The 13,854-nt window shown below is 56.7% G+C and overlaps 1 protein-coding gene across 4 annotated transcripts in view; it reads left to right on the forward strand.

The window, feature by feature from the left end:
- TTC7A (tetratricopeptide repeat domain 7A) overlaps positions 1 to 13,854 on the forward strand; it is a 127,298-nt gene that overhangs the window by 60,688 nt on the left and 52,756 nt on the right. For all 4 annotated transcript variants that reach the window (XM_058278502.2, XM_058278503.2, XM_058278504.2 and 1 more), the window contains exons 9-11: positions 1,762 to 1,899; positions 3,375 to 3,458; positions 7,789 to 7,893. In XM_058278502.2, coding sequence (XP_058134485.1) covers positions 1,762 to 1,899; positions 3,375 to 3,458; positions 7,789 to 7,893 — 327 coding nt within the window. The remainder of the gene's footprint in view (positions 1 to 1,761; positions 1,900 to 3,374; positions 3,459 to 7,788; positions 7,894 to 13,854) is intronic.

A 13,854-nucleotide genomic window follows, 5' to 3' on the forward strand; every position in this document is an offset into this window, starting at 1 on the left:
CCCCACCCCCACTGTGCCTGGTGGGGGCGTCCCCGGGCCCCACCCTGGGTGGCGAGTGCTGGGCGTTGCTGGTGGGTGGAGGGGTGGGAGGTGCATGGCTGGGGACAGGAGTTTTGTGTTCCCACTTGTTCAGTGCAATAGCTCCTGCCGAGCCTCTCCTCAGAACTTCTTTTCTCTTCCTGCGTGGGCGGATTTCACTGGGAGGGGGCTGTTCTCTGACACTCCCCACTTTACCCCCCGGCCTCTTGGAGCACCTGACCAGCGCTCGTTCACCAGCCTTGCTGGGGATTCCCTTGACCCCGGCCCCAGCACCCGCTCCTGGGGCTACTCCGTGCCCACAGGGAGTGGGCGGCATTCGCCTCCTGTGGCCGCTGGCCTGCCTCACTGCCTAGCATCCCTCCTGGGTGAGTCACTTCCTTGGGTCTTGGGTTTTGGCTTCCAGAAGCCTCTGTGAGAGTGTACTTCGTCCCTGCGTGGCAGGACACACCCAGAGCTGCAGTCTGCAGGCCACTGGGCTCCTGGCCTCCCTGGATTGGGGGCCTCGGTCCCTAATCTGTACTTGTGTCCAGAGGGAGGCTGTGAGGCCCGAGGTAGCGGCTCCCTTTTCCTGTCAGGAAGGCAGAAGGGTCCCGAGTCCTTGATGGTGGGGTTTCAGGCCTGGTGACACAGAGCTCCCCCTCTTCAAATTGTGGAGAGTCGCCCACTCATAATGCACATTGCCGCCCCCTCCCCTCCCTAAGCAGCCATCTGGCACCTCCGTGAGCTGCTGCCGTCGAGTGCTGGTGCCAAGAACCTCCAGAGCCCTTGAGTGAGGGGAGATTCTTTAGGGACAGGAGGAGAGTGGTGCGGTTGGAGGGCGCCAAGGACAGCTCCGACGCAGAGGCGAGGGAAACAGGGTGGCACATGGGAGGGCTCCTTGTCGCGGGCTCGGGAAGGGGCGGGGAGGGCCGAGGAGGGCTCCAAGGGGCCACGGCAGAGCTGGCGCAGGACTTTCAGATACGAGCTGAAGCTCTTGCAGCTTGTAGACAATTATAAGCACACAAGGACCTGCTCCCCAAACGACTGGCCTGAGCGCCTCAAAAATGGCAATGTCCAGAAGAACAGGGAGAGATGGAGGAGGAGGCTAAAGGGGTGTGGCAAGGCTAAAGGGATGGCAAGGCATGAGCCCAGACTGGACTCCAGAATGAGAAAAAAATAAATTGCTGTAACGACATTAATGGCTTAGGTGGTGGGATTTGAGTATGGACTGGTAGTAGATAACACTATTTTATGGATGTCAGGTTTCCTGAATTTGGCATTCCTGTTGTGGTGATACAAGCGATTGACTATCCTCTCGTGTTTAGTGGTGAAGGGTCATTTCATTTGAACTTACTTCCAAGTGGTTCAGCAAAATAATAACAAGAACGGCAATATTAGAGAAAGGCAAAAGCAAATGCAGTCAATGTTAACAACTGGCAGATCGAGGTGAAGGGTTGATAGGTATTGCATTATTCTTACAACTTTTTTGTAGGTTTGAAAATTTTTGGAATAAACTATTGATTACCAGGTGCTGGAGCCCTCGGCATTTGCCCCCTCACCCCAGCCTGGACTGAGGGTTTTATCCTGCGGGGGAGTGGGGGTGGGAAGGGGGGGCTTGGACTGTTTTCGGGAGTGCGGCCACCTGCCCGGCTTGGGTCCGCGGTGATCGGGACAGGGAGTGGGACTGCGGGGCAGATGCCTGCCGGTGCTCCATCCTCACTCCCCAACCATGTCCCGCCACAGGCAACTCGCGACGTGGTGCTGAGCCGGGCCCCGGAGCAGAAGGAGGACCGGGCGGTGAGCCTGCAGAACGCCGCGGCCATCTACGACCTCCTGAGCATCACCCTGGGCAGGAGGGGGCAGTACGTCATGCTTGCAGAGGTACGGCCGGGCCAGGAGCCCAGTGGCCCAGAGCGGCAATCTGCGGAGCTGCTGAGGCCCCTTGCCCTGTCCCCACCAAGGCGTGCACTCCGCACCTGGGCAACCCAGGCTGCAGACTTTTCCATTCCCAGTGCTGAGGCGGCTGACCGTCCCCAGGAGGTTTTTGTTTTACTGTTGCTGTGTGGTTTTCTTTCCTTTTGAAAGTAACGTGTGGCCTTTGTACAGAGAAGCCCGAGTAAGAAACTTGCCCACCCCTGTCCCCCCCAGATGTGACGCTGGTATTTGGGGACTGCGTCTCCTGGCAGGTTCTGCTGGGTGTGTGCCTGAAACCTGGGCCTCCCTCCTGCCCAGGCGGGACAGACCACCCGCTTCCCCTGGGCAAGCCTGCTGGGAAAACCTGCCAGGGCGCTGGGCCCCGGGCGTGGTCCCCGGGGTGGGGGTGAGGGACCAAGGGACACCTCCTGCCCACACTCCCCTGCTCCCCTGGCCTCCCACATTGCTGAGCTTTCACATGTGGAGTAGGAGACTAAGAGCGGCTCTGGGGACTGCATCCCCTTGCGAAGAGAGTGGGCCTCTTGGGGTAGTCTCCAGCCTCTTCCCGAGTGTTTGAGGCTTCTTAAAGGAAAGTGACATCTGCTGAGCCCTGCTTGTGCAAAGTGCCTTGCACTGTGCTTTCTCGCGGGATGCCTTCTTTAATCGGAGAGGGGTAGGTCATCTTCTCTTGAGCTTACAAATGCTGAAGCCGAGGCCCAGGTTGGCTGCTTCCTAAGACCTCACAGGGAGCGTGCATCCAGTGATAAGTGGACTGGAATGTCGAGCTGTCTGGGCCTGGGACCCCCACCCAGCTCCATACCCCAGTCCTGCTTGACGGTGGCCACCCCTGATCTGGGGTCCCCTGGAATACAGCAGGCCGGGGGAACAGTGCGTTTCCTCTGTGGCCGTAGAGCGCAGCAGACTGAGGCAGCACCTTTACATCGGGGAGGCTCTTTATTCACGGGCTCTGGAGTCAGGCTGTCCAGATTCGAATTTGTCTCTTCCTCAGCTTCCTCATCTGTAAAATGGGGTAATTAGAGAACCCACCTCACGGGGCTGTCGGGAGAATTCAGTGAGTTACCAAGTGTAAAAGGCTGAGAACGGTGCCGTGCATGCTGATAACAGAGGCCATCTTTTGGTTGAAGGTCCACATTTTGAGAAAGCACTTTCAGAAATCTCATTTCGTTTGCTCCTCACGGTCACCCTCCAGGGTGTTTTGCACGTGTGAGCTGAGGGCTGGAGAGGGCGAGACGGTGCAGGGCCACACAGACCTCTGCACCAGCAACAGCGTTTCTCTGGAATTTTCCAACAGGGACCGAGTACAGCCTCCCAAAGCCTCCTGTGGGCAGTGACTTGGGCAGAGGCTACCCCTGAAGGGCATGGGTGGGCCAGGGTGCGAGCACCCGGTGTGGGGGAGGTTCTGACCACATCTCCCTCCCCAGTGCCTGGAGCGCGCCATGAAGTTTGCATTCGAAGAATTTCACCTCTGGTACCAAGTGGCCCTCTCCATGGTGGCCTGTGGGAAGGTAAGGCACGTTCACTCCCACGGGGCTCTGCTCTGCCCTGGCCTCTTCCTGGGGTGGGCACAGGGTCTTCTCTGGAGCTAGGGGTCGAAGGGCAGGCTGGGGATGGAGACTCAGAAACGTTACCCACCAGTCAGTTCTCATCCCCAGGACACGCGCGGCACGGGGACAGTGTCTGTGAATCTGGTGTCCGCGTGTGGCCAGGTGTGTGAGTGAGCTCCTGGGTGTTTTCCTCCGTGTGCATACGGACATCGGCGTTCCTGCTGGCGAGTCGGTGGGCACGACTGCACGAGACGTGGGTTCCAGGCAAAAGGCACGTTGTTCCCTCTGGGCTGCCTGCTGCCGAGGGTGGCATCAGGAAAGGAGCCCTGCCCGGTGCAGGACCTGTCTAGGGAAGGGCTCAGGTGCTAGTGGAGCAGCGGCTTCCAGAAGGGGGTTTGTTGGGAGAATTGAGCGAAGGGTGTGGCACTGGGCCAGGGAAGGACCAGAAGGCGCTCTGTCCACAGCAAGGGCTGGCCGTATCCCCAGGAACCTGGGTGTGCATTTGTTCTCGATCCACCCAGGCCCCCGTTGCAGCACCCCCTGGTTTTTCTCAGATCAGTCACACTTACATAAGCCTCTATTTTAAGCAGTGACATGAAAGGAAGCCTTTCCGGAGCTGGGGGCTGAGGGTGTTGGGGCTGAGGATGCTACGAATCCAGGAAATAAGGTGGCATGAGCTTGCAGATTGTTCCAGGAGCTGTAAATACCCTTTCATGGGGCTGAGGGAATTCCTTGTCCACTCCCCCTCTGCGGCCATCTGTGCCTCATTCCATTTCGGGCCCCGCAGCGGTCTCTGAGGAGGGCCCTCCGAGGCTCGGCAATGCTGCCTCCACGAGGCGGGGAGAGGCCGGGAGGTACAGCCAAGAATCTCTGAGGGAGCCATCTGGGTCCCCGCCTGCTTCTGTCTTCCCAAGCTACTGCCCCGCCTCCCCCATCACGTCGACCCCCTCCCAGAGCATCTCGAAGTCACAGCATGAGCCACCCTTGCCCTGGCTCAGCAGGGTCAGGTCTGGCTCATGGAGAATTCAGAGCACAAATAGGGTGCAGCTCTGGCCCACCTGGGGCCAGGGAGTGAGAGGAACCCATCTAGGAGCTGTGGAGGGTTTAGGCGGATGGAGAACAGTGAGAGGGACGGCATTGCCAGCAGGCAGGCAGCAGGTGCAAAGGGGCAGTGGCTGGAAGGAGGAGCCTTGTGGTGGGCCAAGGAAGGTGGGGAGGGCAGAGCCTGCCTGGGGCTGAGGGGAGAGGGTGTGGGGCAGCTGCCAGGGTGCCCAGGCAAATGTGGCGGCTCCTCCCCCTCTCGGAAACAGAGAAAGCTGCCTCTGATCTTGCAGTAATGAGCATCTACAGGGAGGGGTCAAGGACCCTGCTGGGTAGCTGAGGAAAGCGGGGTACTCTTCAGAAAAATGCACCCCACACAGACTTTAGCTTTCATTTCTGGGGAAGCTTCTGGCAGCCCCTGGCGTCAAGAGAAATGTCACATCAGCCTGGGAGGTCAGGGCTTTGGCCTTCTTTTGGAGACACAGCCTGGCCCTGATTGAGGACTCCAGGAGCTGGTGTCTGACGGGATGCGTGGCTCTGAGCCTCTGTGGGTAGAAGGTGGACAGAGAGCTGGGCTTATGCAGGGTTGGGGTGATGCATGAGGTTGCAGTGCATGAGGTCCCAGCAGGCTGGAGACACAGGCCTGCCACCCTCCAGGGCGGTCGGCGAGGGGGAAATTGTTCTGGAAGCGCACTCTCCACCCCCTGGAAACTGGGTACACAAATCAGCCTGCCTGGTTGTCCCGGGCGGAGAGTGGCCAGACCTGGGGTGGGAATCAAGGTTCCCAGAAAGCGAGGTTGGGTGGAGAGAGATGCATCCTGTGCCCCATCCTGCAGGAATAATGGATGAGTTCCACCGCATGATTTAGGTCGTTTCTTCTCGGAAAACGCCTGGGCTGCGTTGCTAAGTAACCAGATGACAAAAAAAGAGCCAACTTCTTGACTGCTGAGTCCTCAAATGGTTCCTTAAATAGCATCGGTTTTTGGTCTGTGTGGGGGTGGGGGAGGGAGGGGTGGGGGGTGGAATGTGCAGGGTCAGGGGTAGAAAATCCAGTATTTCAAGGGCCCAGAGGTCAGCAGCCCAGAGAAGGACAGAGGAGAGGCCTGAGGCTTGCTGGATGAGCGGAGGATGGCAGGGGCCCTTCCCCTTCCCAGCCTCTCTGCTGGAGGGCGTTTTGGGGGGAGGGGACACGGGGCAGCCATGGCCTGTTTGCCGGGAGCTGCATTCCCTGGAGAGAGATTGGGGAGGAGGTGGAGGGTGAGCCCACTCGCCCAGCCTCCCTGTCCCGCTTGCACAGGGCCCAGTGCAGTCTCCGGGCCTCTGACACGTGATTTCCTGCCCTCTTGTTTTCTGAGAGCTGTGGAGGAGGTGGGGTGGGTGTGTCTTCTTGCCCAGCCTTTCTGTGGATTCCTCACAGGCCAGAGCCATGCACCTGCCCCCTTCCCGTGGTCTTGCCATAACCCCTCACCCAGCCCCGGGCTCTGAGCAAGACCCTGGGGGAAGACGCCTGGGAATTGGCCTAAAAAGCCTGACTAAGTCCCAAGAGCCTAGAGAAATGTGCCCGTGTCTGGGGCTGGGAAAGCTCTTCCTTAGATGGTGGGGAGGGGACTAGCCAGAGAGAGGCAGGGGCTCCAGGGTGCCCAGCAGACCAAGTAGGTCCCAGCTCCGTGTCTGCCTGTGCCATGGACAGGTGAGCCTCCCAGGGGGCCTCTTCCTCAGTGATACCTCCAGAGTCGATGGGGAGGTTGAGACTTAATTCACGGTCAAGAGCGGGGCCCCAGAAAGTGAGAAGTGACACAGTTCGCAGAGTTCACCCTCCTCTTTGGGGGTCACAGGCATTCAGGCATGTGCATGCTGGGATACGGCTGCTTTCCTGGAAAAGCGCTGCACTCAGAAGGCCCCAGCCCTGGGCGTGTGTGTGTGTGTGTGTGTGTGTGTGTGTGTGTGTGTAGTGTACTGGTGCTGTTTGCTGGTGTGTGGGGCAGGGAGGCAGGGCAAAGCAGCCTCCTCCCTGGCCGAGGTCGTCACCACAGAGGCAGTAGAGGGGATGGCTCAGAGCACAGAATCGAGAATCACAAAGCGCTCGGATCCCGGCTTGGCCACTCATGAGCTCTGTGACCTGAAAAAACTACATAACTTCTCTGCACCTCAGTCTCTTGTCTGTGAAGTAGGAACACAATACCTACCCCATAGAAGTGTTGGGAAGATGAAATGGCTTGATATTTGTATAGCACTCAGAACTGGAGTCAGCAGACTCTTTGTAAAGGGTCAGCTGGTGAACATTTTTGCCTTTGTGGGCCATGTGGTCTGGGTCACAACTCCTCCACTCTTCCATTGTTTCATGAAAACAGCCATAGACAATATGTAAATAATAGGTGTGGCTGTGTTCTAATAAATTTACAAAGACAGGCGGATGTGGCGCCTGAACAGTGGTTTGCTGACCCTGACTTACTTAGAATACTGCCTCCACGTAGTAGGCTCTATCTAGGTGCCAGCCCCTGCTCTTACTCTTGGGCTCATTACTGTAATTGTGAATGTTTGGGACTGGCCCTGGCTGCTCTCCCTTCCTGGCCCCTCCCTCCTCACTTGACCTTCTTGCAGGTCAAGACTGGGGCCATCTGCACGCCTGAGGCCTTGGAGCCTTGGGGGATTCCCAGGTGCTTGCCTGGAAGTTCTCTCTGGCTCTGCCAGCTTGGCTTCTTTTCCGCAACTCCTTCCCTGCCAGCCTTTCCTTCTCCCGCCTTATGGGTGGGCCATGGGGTGGCCCATGGGTGGACAGGCGGGTCCATTCTCTTGGTAGTACTGACCCTGACTTGCTGCAGGAGCCTCAGACACTTGTCCTGGCCCAACCTCTGAGTCCCTGGGCAGGTTTGGCCTCGTCTTGTTCCCTGTAAGCTGAGGGTGGGGAACTCAGAAGTTTGAGAGAGCCCCTTTCTACCTCTAAAAAGTCTGTGGCTCAAATTTGAATTCCTGTGGAAGAGCATCTATCTGTTGCCCCATCAGCTTCTCACCACATCCTGTAAGTGTCCTGGGCAAGGGTCACAGCCTCCTTTCTCCAGTTGAGGAAACCGAGGCCCGAGGAGGGACTTGGTACCAACACAGCCTGGGCTCCTCCCGCTGAGTCTTCTTCTTGGCTCTTGGGAGGACAGGGGTGCAGAGCAAGGGCTGGATGTGCGGGGGCTCCCCCCACCATGGTCAGGAGGCACCCCAGGGCCGCAAGTGCCAGCGTTTCCTGCCCTTTCTCCTGCAGTCGGCCTACGCCGTGTCGCTGCTGTGCGAGTGCGTGAAGCTGCGGCCCTCCGACCCCACCGTGCCCCTGATGGCCGCCAAGGTCTGCATCGGGCCCCTGCACTGGGTGAGTGCGCTGTGGGGGGCGGGGCGGGCAGGGCCAGGGCCTGGCTGCTTCCTGTGGGAGGAGGGCAGCAGGTGGGCAGGTGAGGGGGGAAGCGTGGGGAGGCAGGCTCCGGAGAAAAACGGTAGCCTCCATCTCCAGCTGCAGTCCCCCAGCTCAGGATGGCATTGGTTTGGGGACTCAGCCTTGTCAACGTGGTATCTGGAGAGTCTCATGTAGGGAGGGTAGAGGTGCCCCTACAGGCCAACAGAGAGTAGCGGTTGAGATGGTGGTGGTACTTCTGGGTTCACCTTGGAGGTGAGGCTTCAGATCCCCTAACATCCAGCACACCCGGGCTGTGAGAAGAGATTCTGAGGGTCAGAGCCAGCTCACCGCACAGTGGGAAGGTGGCCTCTTCTCTCCGCCCCTCTCCTTCCTCTTGGTTCCATCACAACTTGCTCTCCCCAGGCCCATGGCTTGTAGGAGACCCCCTTGCTCCTCAAGGATTTTAGGAAGACTCTTGGCTTCTGGCATTCTGGAGGGGGCTTGTCCTTGTGAACCACTTCTGGGTGTGGGCAGAGGCCCAGACTGAGCTGTTGCAGAAAGCGGGGGCATGAGCCAGCAGATGCAGGGAGGGTGGGCTCCCCAACCCTCAGCTCAGACCCCTTGTCCCAGGGCTTCTGAGAGGGGCCTCAAGCCTATCATTGTGACAAAGCCCGAAATACCCGTCTCGCGGAGGGGACGTGGGGGAGGGCGTCTGTGCCCCTCCAGGCTGCCAGCTCTGCGGGAGCAGTGGGCCCACCCAGCCAGCGGCCGCCCTTGCCAGGAAGCCCTAAATTTAGGTCTTCCCGCCGTGGAGGAGCTGTTTCCCTCAGCAGCATAATTACAGTAATTATGTGCATTCAGATTACATGGTAATAAAATTAGGATCAAATCAGTCCAAATTGAAATCAGATGAGTTAGGAGCAAAGTAATCAATGACAACATAAATAGAAAAGCCCAAAAGGAAAGCGAAACACGCAGACTTGTCAGAATCGGGAGAAGGAAGAGCTGTTTAACGTCAGCTGAGAAGACATATTTGGGTTTCAGGGGCTGCTTTGAGCCAGGGCTTGAGTCCAGTGCAGGCTCCAGCGAGATCCCAGGGGAGGGGCGGGCTCCAGGGCCCCGCACGTCCTGAAGTCCTGCTCGGTCGCTGCCCGGAGCACCTGCTCACCCCTGCCCGGGAGCACTTCCCATATCACATTGTTACCATCTGTGTGTTTCTCGAGGGCAGGAACTCTCTCTCTCTCCTTTGAAACCCCAGCCCAGATCTCAGTGCCTGGCGCTTGTTGGATGGATCCTGCTTAAGATGGGTGCATCCCTTGGCCATGAATTCACCCTTGTATGGTATTTGCCTTCCCATCCAGAGGGGAACGTCCTCACTTAACCGGGTCTCGATCTCTGACCACCTGTCTCCCTCTCCCCACCCCAAGAACCCTGGACATAGTGTTCACTAATAGCTAACAAGACCCCTCGCGGGGCACCGTCCGTCGAGCAGGGACAGGTATGGGAAGGCTGCGTTTGGTTGGGTGCTCCTGGCCCCTGGCTCTGCGGCTAATCCTCCCCTCCTGGGTTGGCACTGGGCAGTGCAAGTCGTGGGGTTGCCAGGGAGCCAGGAGGCGGGAGCCCAGCTCTCCATTCTCCAGGCCTGCAAGCGGGAAGACGGTGCTGACGTGGTGGGCAGGGTCCCAGTGCCCCCATCTTATGCCCTCTCGGCTCCTCTGGCTCGTGTCAGCCCCTGGCAGGCCCAGCTGTCACCCAGTCAAGCCCAAAAGAAGGGGACATAAGTCTGGGGGTGGACAGTTTGGCCTGGGTTGCGGGAATGGAGGCTGAAAACTGGGACATTTGAAAAATGAGCCATGTTGGGTAAAACCCAACTGGGTGGCCATGTGCCTGGAGGCGGAGCACCTGCTGTCACCACGTCCTGTCCTCATGCTCAGAGCCAGCGTGGGATGCCCAAGGCTGGGCCGGGTCTGAGGGCAGGTTTGCCCCAGAGAGGGTAGGAGGGCGGGGCCACAGAGGCCTTGGCATGGCCACGCGCTCACTGTGCTGGGGGTTTCCAGTGTGGCGGGAGTTGCTGGAGCAGGGGTGGGGTCTGCGTGGGAGAGCACTGGCCCCCTGGGTCGGCCTGAGGTTTCCCTCCCATCCCACCCACCCCAGGTGGGCTTCTCCAACTCTGACCTGGTACCAACAGGCTGAAACCAGAGAGGCAGTGGGCACCTGCACGGCAGCCTTCCTGTCTTGGCGTGGCTCTGCCAGTGGCCTCTGCCCAGTCATTTGGGGCAGGAGAAAAGGGAGGTGGAAGTATTTTTTGAAATCCCTCCAAACACAATTATGTAAAATTCACATAATCAAGAAAATTGAGGCCATTTTAGGAGGCAGGGAAGATCAGAAATGGGTGTTGTGTCACAGTCCGGAGAGGAGGTTGTGAAATGGTGAAAAGCAGGCTTGCTCATTCTAGAAAGGTCTGAGGGGGGCATGTGAGGTCGTGGGATGAGCACAGTCTTTGGAGTCAGAGGGGGCGAGGGCTCAAATCCCTGCCTCACCACTTACTAGCTGTGCAACTTTAAAGGCATAGTTGACCCTCTCTGTGCCTTGATTTCCACATCTGGAAGCTGGAGCCCTCATGTGCCCCAGGGTGGCCGTGAATGTCAGAGATGAGGAGTGCCCTCTGCTTGGCTGCTCGCCAGTGCCCAGTGAAGGTAGCTGTCCCTGCTACAGCCCCTTAAACAGCAGGTGCTTAGACAGGACTCGCTGTTGGGTTTTGCCTCCATTTTTTCAGATCCAGGGTGAGCAGAGCCAGGAAGATTAAGTGTTTACGAGACAGAGAAGAAAGAATGCCAGCCATCTTGCCACAGACTAGAAAGAGTGCCTGCTCCTCCTGGGAAGAGGGGTGAAATTTCAGTAGAACAGCTAACAGCAGGCTCCAGACTCTGTGGGAAGGAACTCAGGAGGAATGGAGGAGCTCTTTAGACAGCTCTGCAGGCTCAGAAATGAATGTCCTCTAGTGTCCAGGAAGCGGGGAGAGGTTGACGATTCCAAGGGCATCTTCTTTGGTCCCCTGCAAGATGAGAGCGGCAGCCCTTGAAGGGGGCAGCCGCGAGCACGAGGAAAGCGGACAGGGAAGGAGGCTGTCTGTGCAGGGACCCAATCAGGAAAGCTGGAGAGAGACAGGAACTTGTAAGGGCACGGCAAATTTTTCTTTACTTATGCAAAGCAAAAACAAACCATCAAAACATATATCCTTAAACGCATCCTTTTGCCCAAGGACCAGAGAGGAGAAAAGTGAAAACCGCAGAGGGTAGCTATGAATCGGGCAGATCTAAAACGGCAGGAGGAAGAGGCTGCTCACCTGGGTTTTTGTGGCAAAGTCTGATGGCCTGCCCTAGGTAAAGAAGGTACTAGGATAAACAAAATGTGATGTATATGCACATGGAGCATTATTCAGTCGTAGAAGGAATGCAGTTTGGATCCGTGCAACAGCATGGATGGATCTTGAAGACATCCTGTTGAGTGAAATAAGCCACACCCAAAAGGACAAATACCGTATGACCCCACTGATAAGGAAGAATTAGAAAAAGCAAATTCATGAAGTCAGGGGCCAGGCTGGAGGGAGGGAATGGGAGTTAACACTTGAGTCATACAGTTTCTCTTTGGGTTGATTGTAAAGTTTTGGTAATGGGTGGTGGTGGCGGTAGCACAACATTGTGAATATAATTAACAGCACTGAATTATGTATTTGAATGTTATTCAAAGGGGAGATGTTAGGTTGTATAGAAAATAAAAATGAAAAGAAGGTATTCGAGAGCGGTGTAGTTTTGGAAGGAGAAGGGTTGAAAAGAACTTTGCCAATCCCTCACCTAGAAAGACTTTGGTGAGCAGGGAGGACCCAGTGCTGTGACCTGAGCTTCCGGTGCAGCAGAACGGTGACCGCAGAGCTGCCAGCTGCCGGCCGTTAGCCTTTGAGACCACAGGGCAAGTGCCTGGGGGCTGGAGAAGGGCAGGTGAGGTGCTGGGCAGGGAGAAGGGTGCCTGTGACAGTTCTCGATGGTCAGGTGCTGGGCAGGTCAGCCATTCATTTGGTGAGTTTTTCAGATCACAGTTGGGACTCATTCGGGGGTTAGGTAGTAGAACTCTTACAAAAATTGAAATAGACTGTCAGAGAACAGGGTAAAAAATACCCAAGGGTATCACGCGCAGTGGGGGTGAGTACCACAACAGTGGGTAGGTGGGTAGGTCTAGTGGTTATGTGTGCTGGACCGTGCGTGGGGTCAGCCTGACACCAGCGTGTCACTCCCCTTCCCTGACCCCCCAGGGTCAGGTTACTCTGAGAATCCTTCCTTCTCAGTGCAGCACCTTTTCATCATTTTCTGTCTCTCACATTGTCCAGATACAATCCTCCACGGATGCCCATTAATTGTATCTCCTAAAATTATTTCCTATCTGCCTCTTGACCTGACCACTTCTAACTCTCTTTTTTAAACTTCGTTTTGTACATCTCATAATTGACAAGGCAGACGGTGGTCACCTCCTCTCTGGATTCCAAGAGGGTCTTTGTTGCCACTTCCTAATTTGCTCGTGAAATCATTCAGCTCCAGGGGGCAGGAACTCAGTGCAGGCGACACTTGCCCCATCTCTTAGGCTGAGACCTTAAAAACCCCCGATGATTACCTAATCATCTATATCATATACCATTGCTGCTACTCGTAATAGTGTGCATTTGTCCAAAGCCCCACTCTGAGCCTTTACCGGGGTCTTAGTTCATTCCGCCCTCCCAGCCACCCCGTGAGATGGGCACTGTCATCATCCCCTTTGACAGAAAAGGGAACTAAGGCCAGCAAAGTGAGTTGACTTGCTCGAGGTCACACAGCTAGTAAATGGCAGAACCCGGACTCGGGCTCCAGCGCCCGTGTTCTTGGCTATCAGGCTGCCCTGCCTCTCTCGTTCAGAGCTTTGTTATGGATGTGGAGCTGATTCTGGAGTCGGGCAGAATGATAGGACTTTAGAGCAGAGGTGGCCAAACTGAATTCCCAAGGGTTTGAAGACTCCCACTGTTGTCTCAGAGGGAAGAATGGTGTGCTATGAAGTCGCTGGTGTTGTGACAGCCTTTTCCCCTTGTGTTGATTAGACAGAGCACTCACGGATTTTAAGACTGTGTCTTATATCGTACCTGGTTGTACCTAACACAACTGAATAACAAGTTTTTTCTTTCATAAGCACTGCAATGGCTCCACATGCAAAACCCTGCTTTGTGGCATGATGAGAGCAGACAAAATGGTGCTGGCCACGGAGGGAAATGGTGCCTCAAAGCCTAGTGGGACTTTGACTTGAGACACAGGTGGAAGCACTCTTAGAGACCAGATTAACTTATGCATGCAGGCCAAGACAGGCGGGCCACAAGTCAGACTAGCCAGGGATGTGTGTTTTCACTTTTTAAATAAAGCTCAGGGGCGATGAGCCCTGTTAACCCAGCTTCTGCCGGCTGTGAACTGGAGAGGAACTTCCCTGCTTGTCAGCATTTGCTGAGCTTTGTTCCTGCCATTCTCGGCATGAGTTTGCAGGAGCTGGGAGCGACATGTGCTGAGTTGAGGGACGTGGCCGTGGGAAGGGTGCATGTGCACGAGGTGCTGTGGGTTTCTGGATTCTTTTTAGAACTTGTTTTTGCGGGTTTATGAGAAAGCTTGCTTCTGCTTCTTAATGCCTGAAGACAGTGTGTGAGATGAGCCACATCAGCAGGGGCCTGGTGGGAAGGAGGGAGGGTACTGCCCATGGCTGCTGGCCGCCCATGGCGCCCCATGCCCCCAATGCCGTGTGGCCTCCTGTGGTCGCCCAGCCACGCACTTGCGTGTTCCTGGGGCCCTCCCAGCCCCACGCCAGGGCCACGCAGGGGGCTCCAGTGCCCCAGGCCGGCCCACCCAGGCATCCTGCCTTCCTGTCTTCCTGTCA

This window comes from Dasypus novemcinctus, chromosome 17, assembly GCF_030445035.2.
Source record: "Dasypus novemcinctus isolate mDasNov1 chromosome 17, mDasNov1.1.hap2, whole genome shotgun sequence".
NCBI lineage: Eukaryota > Metazoa > Chordata > Mammalia > Cingulata > Dasypodidae > Dasypus > Dasypus novemcinctus.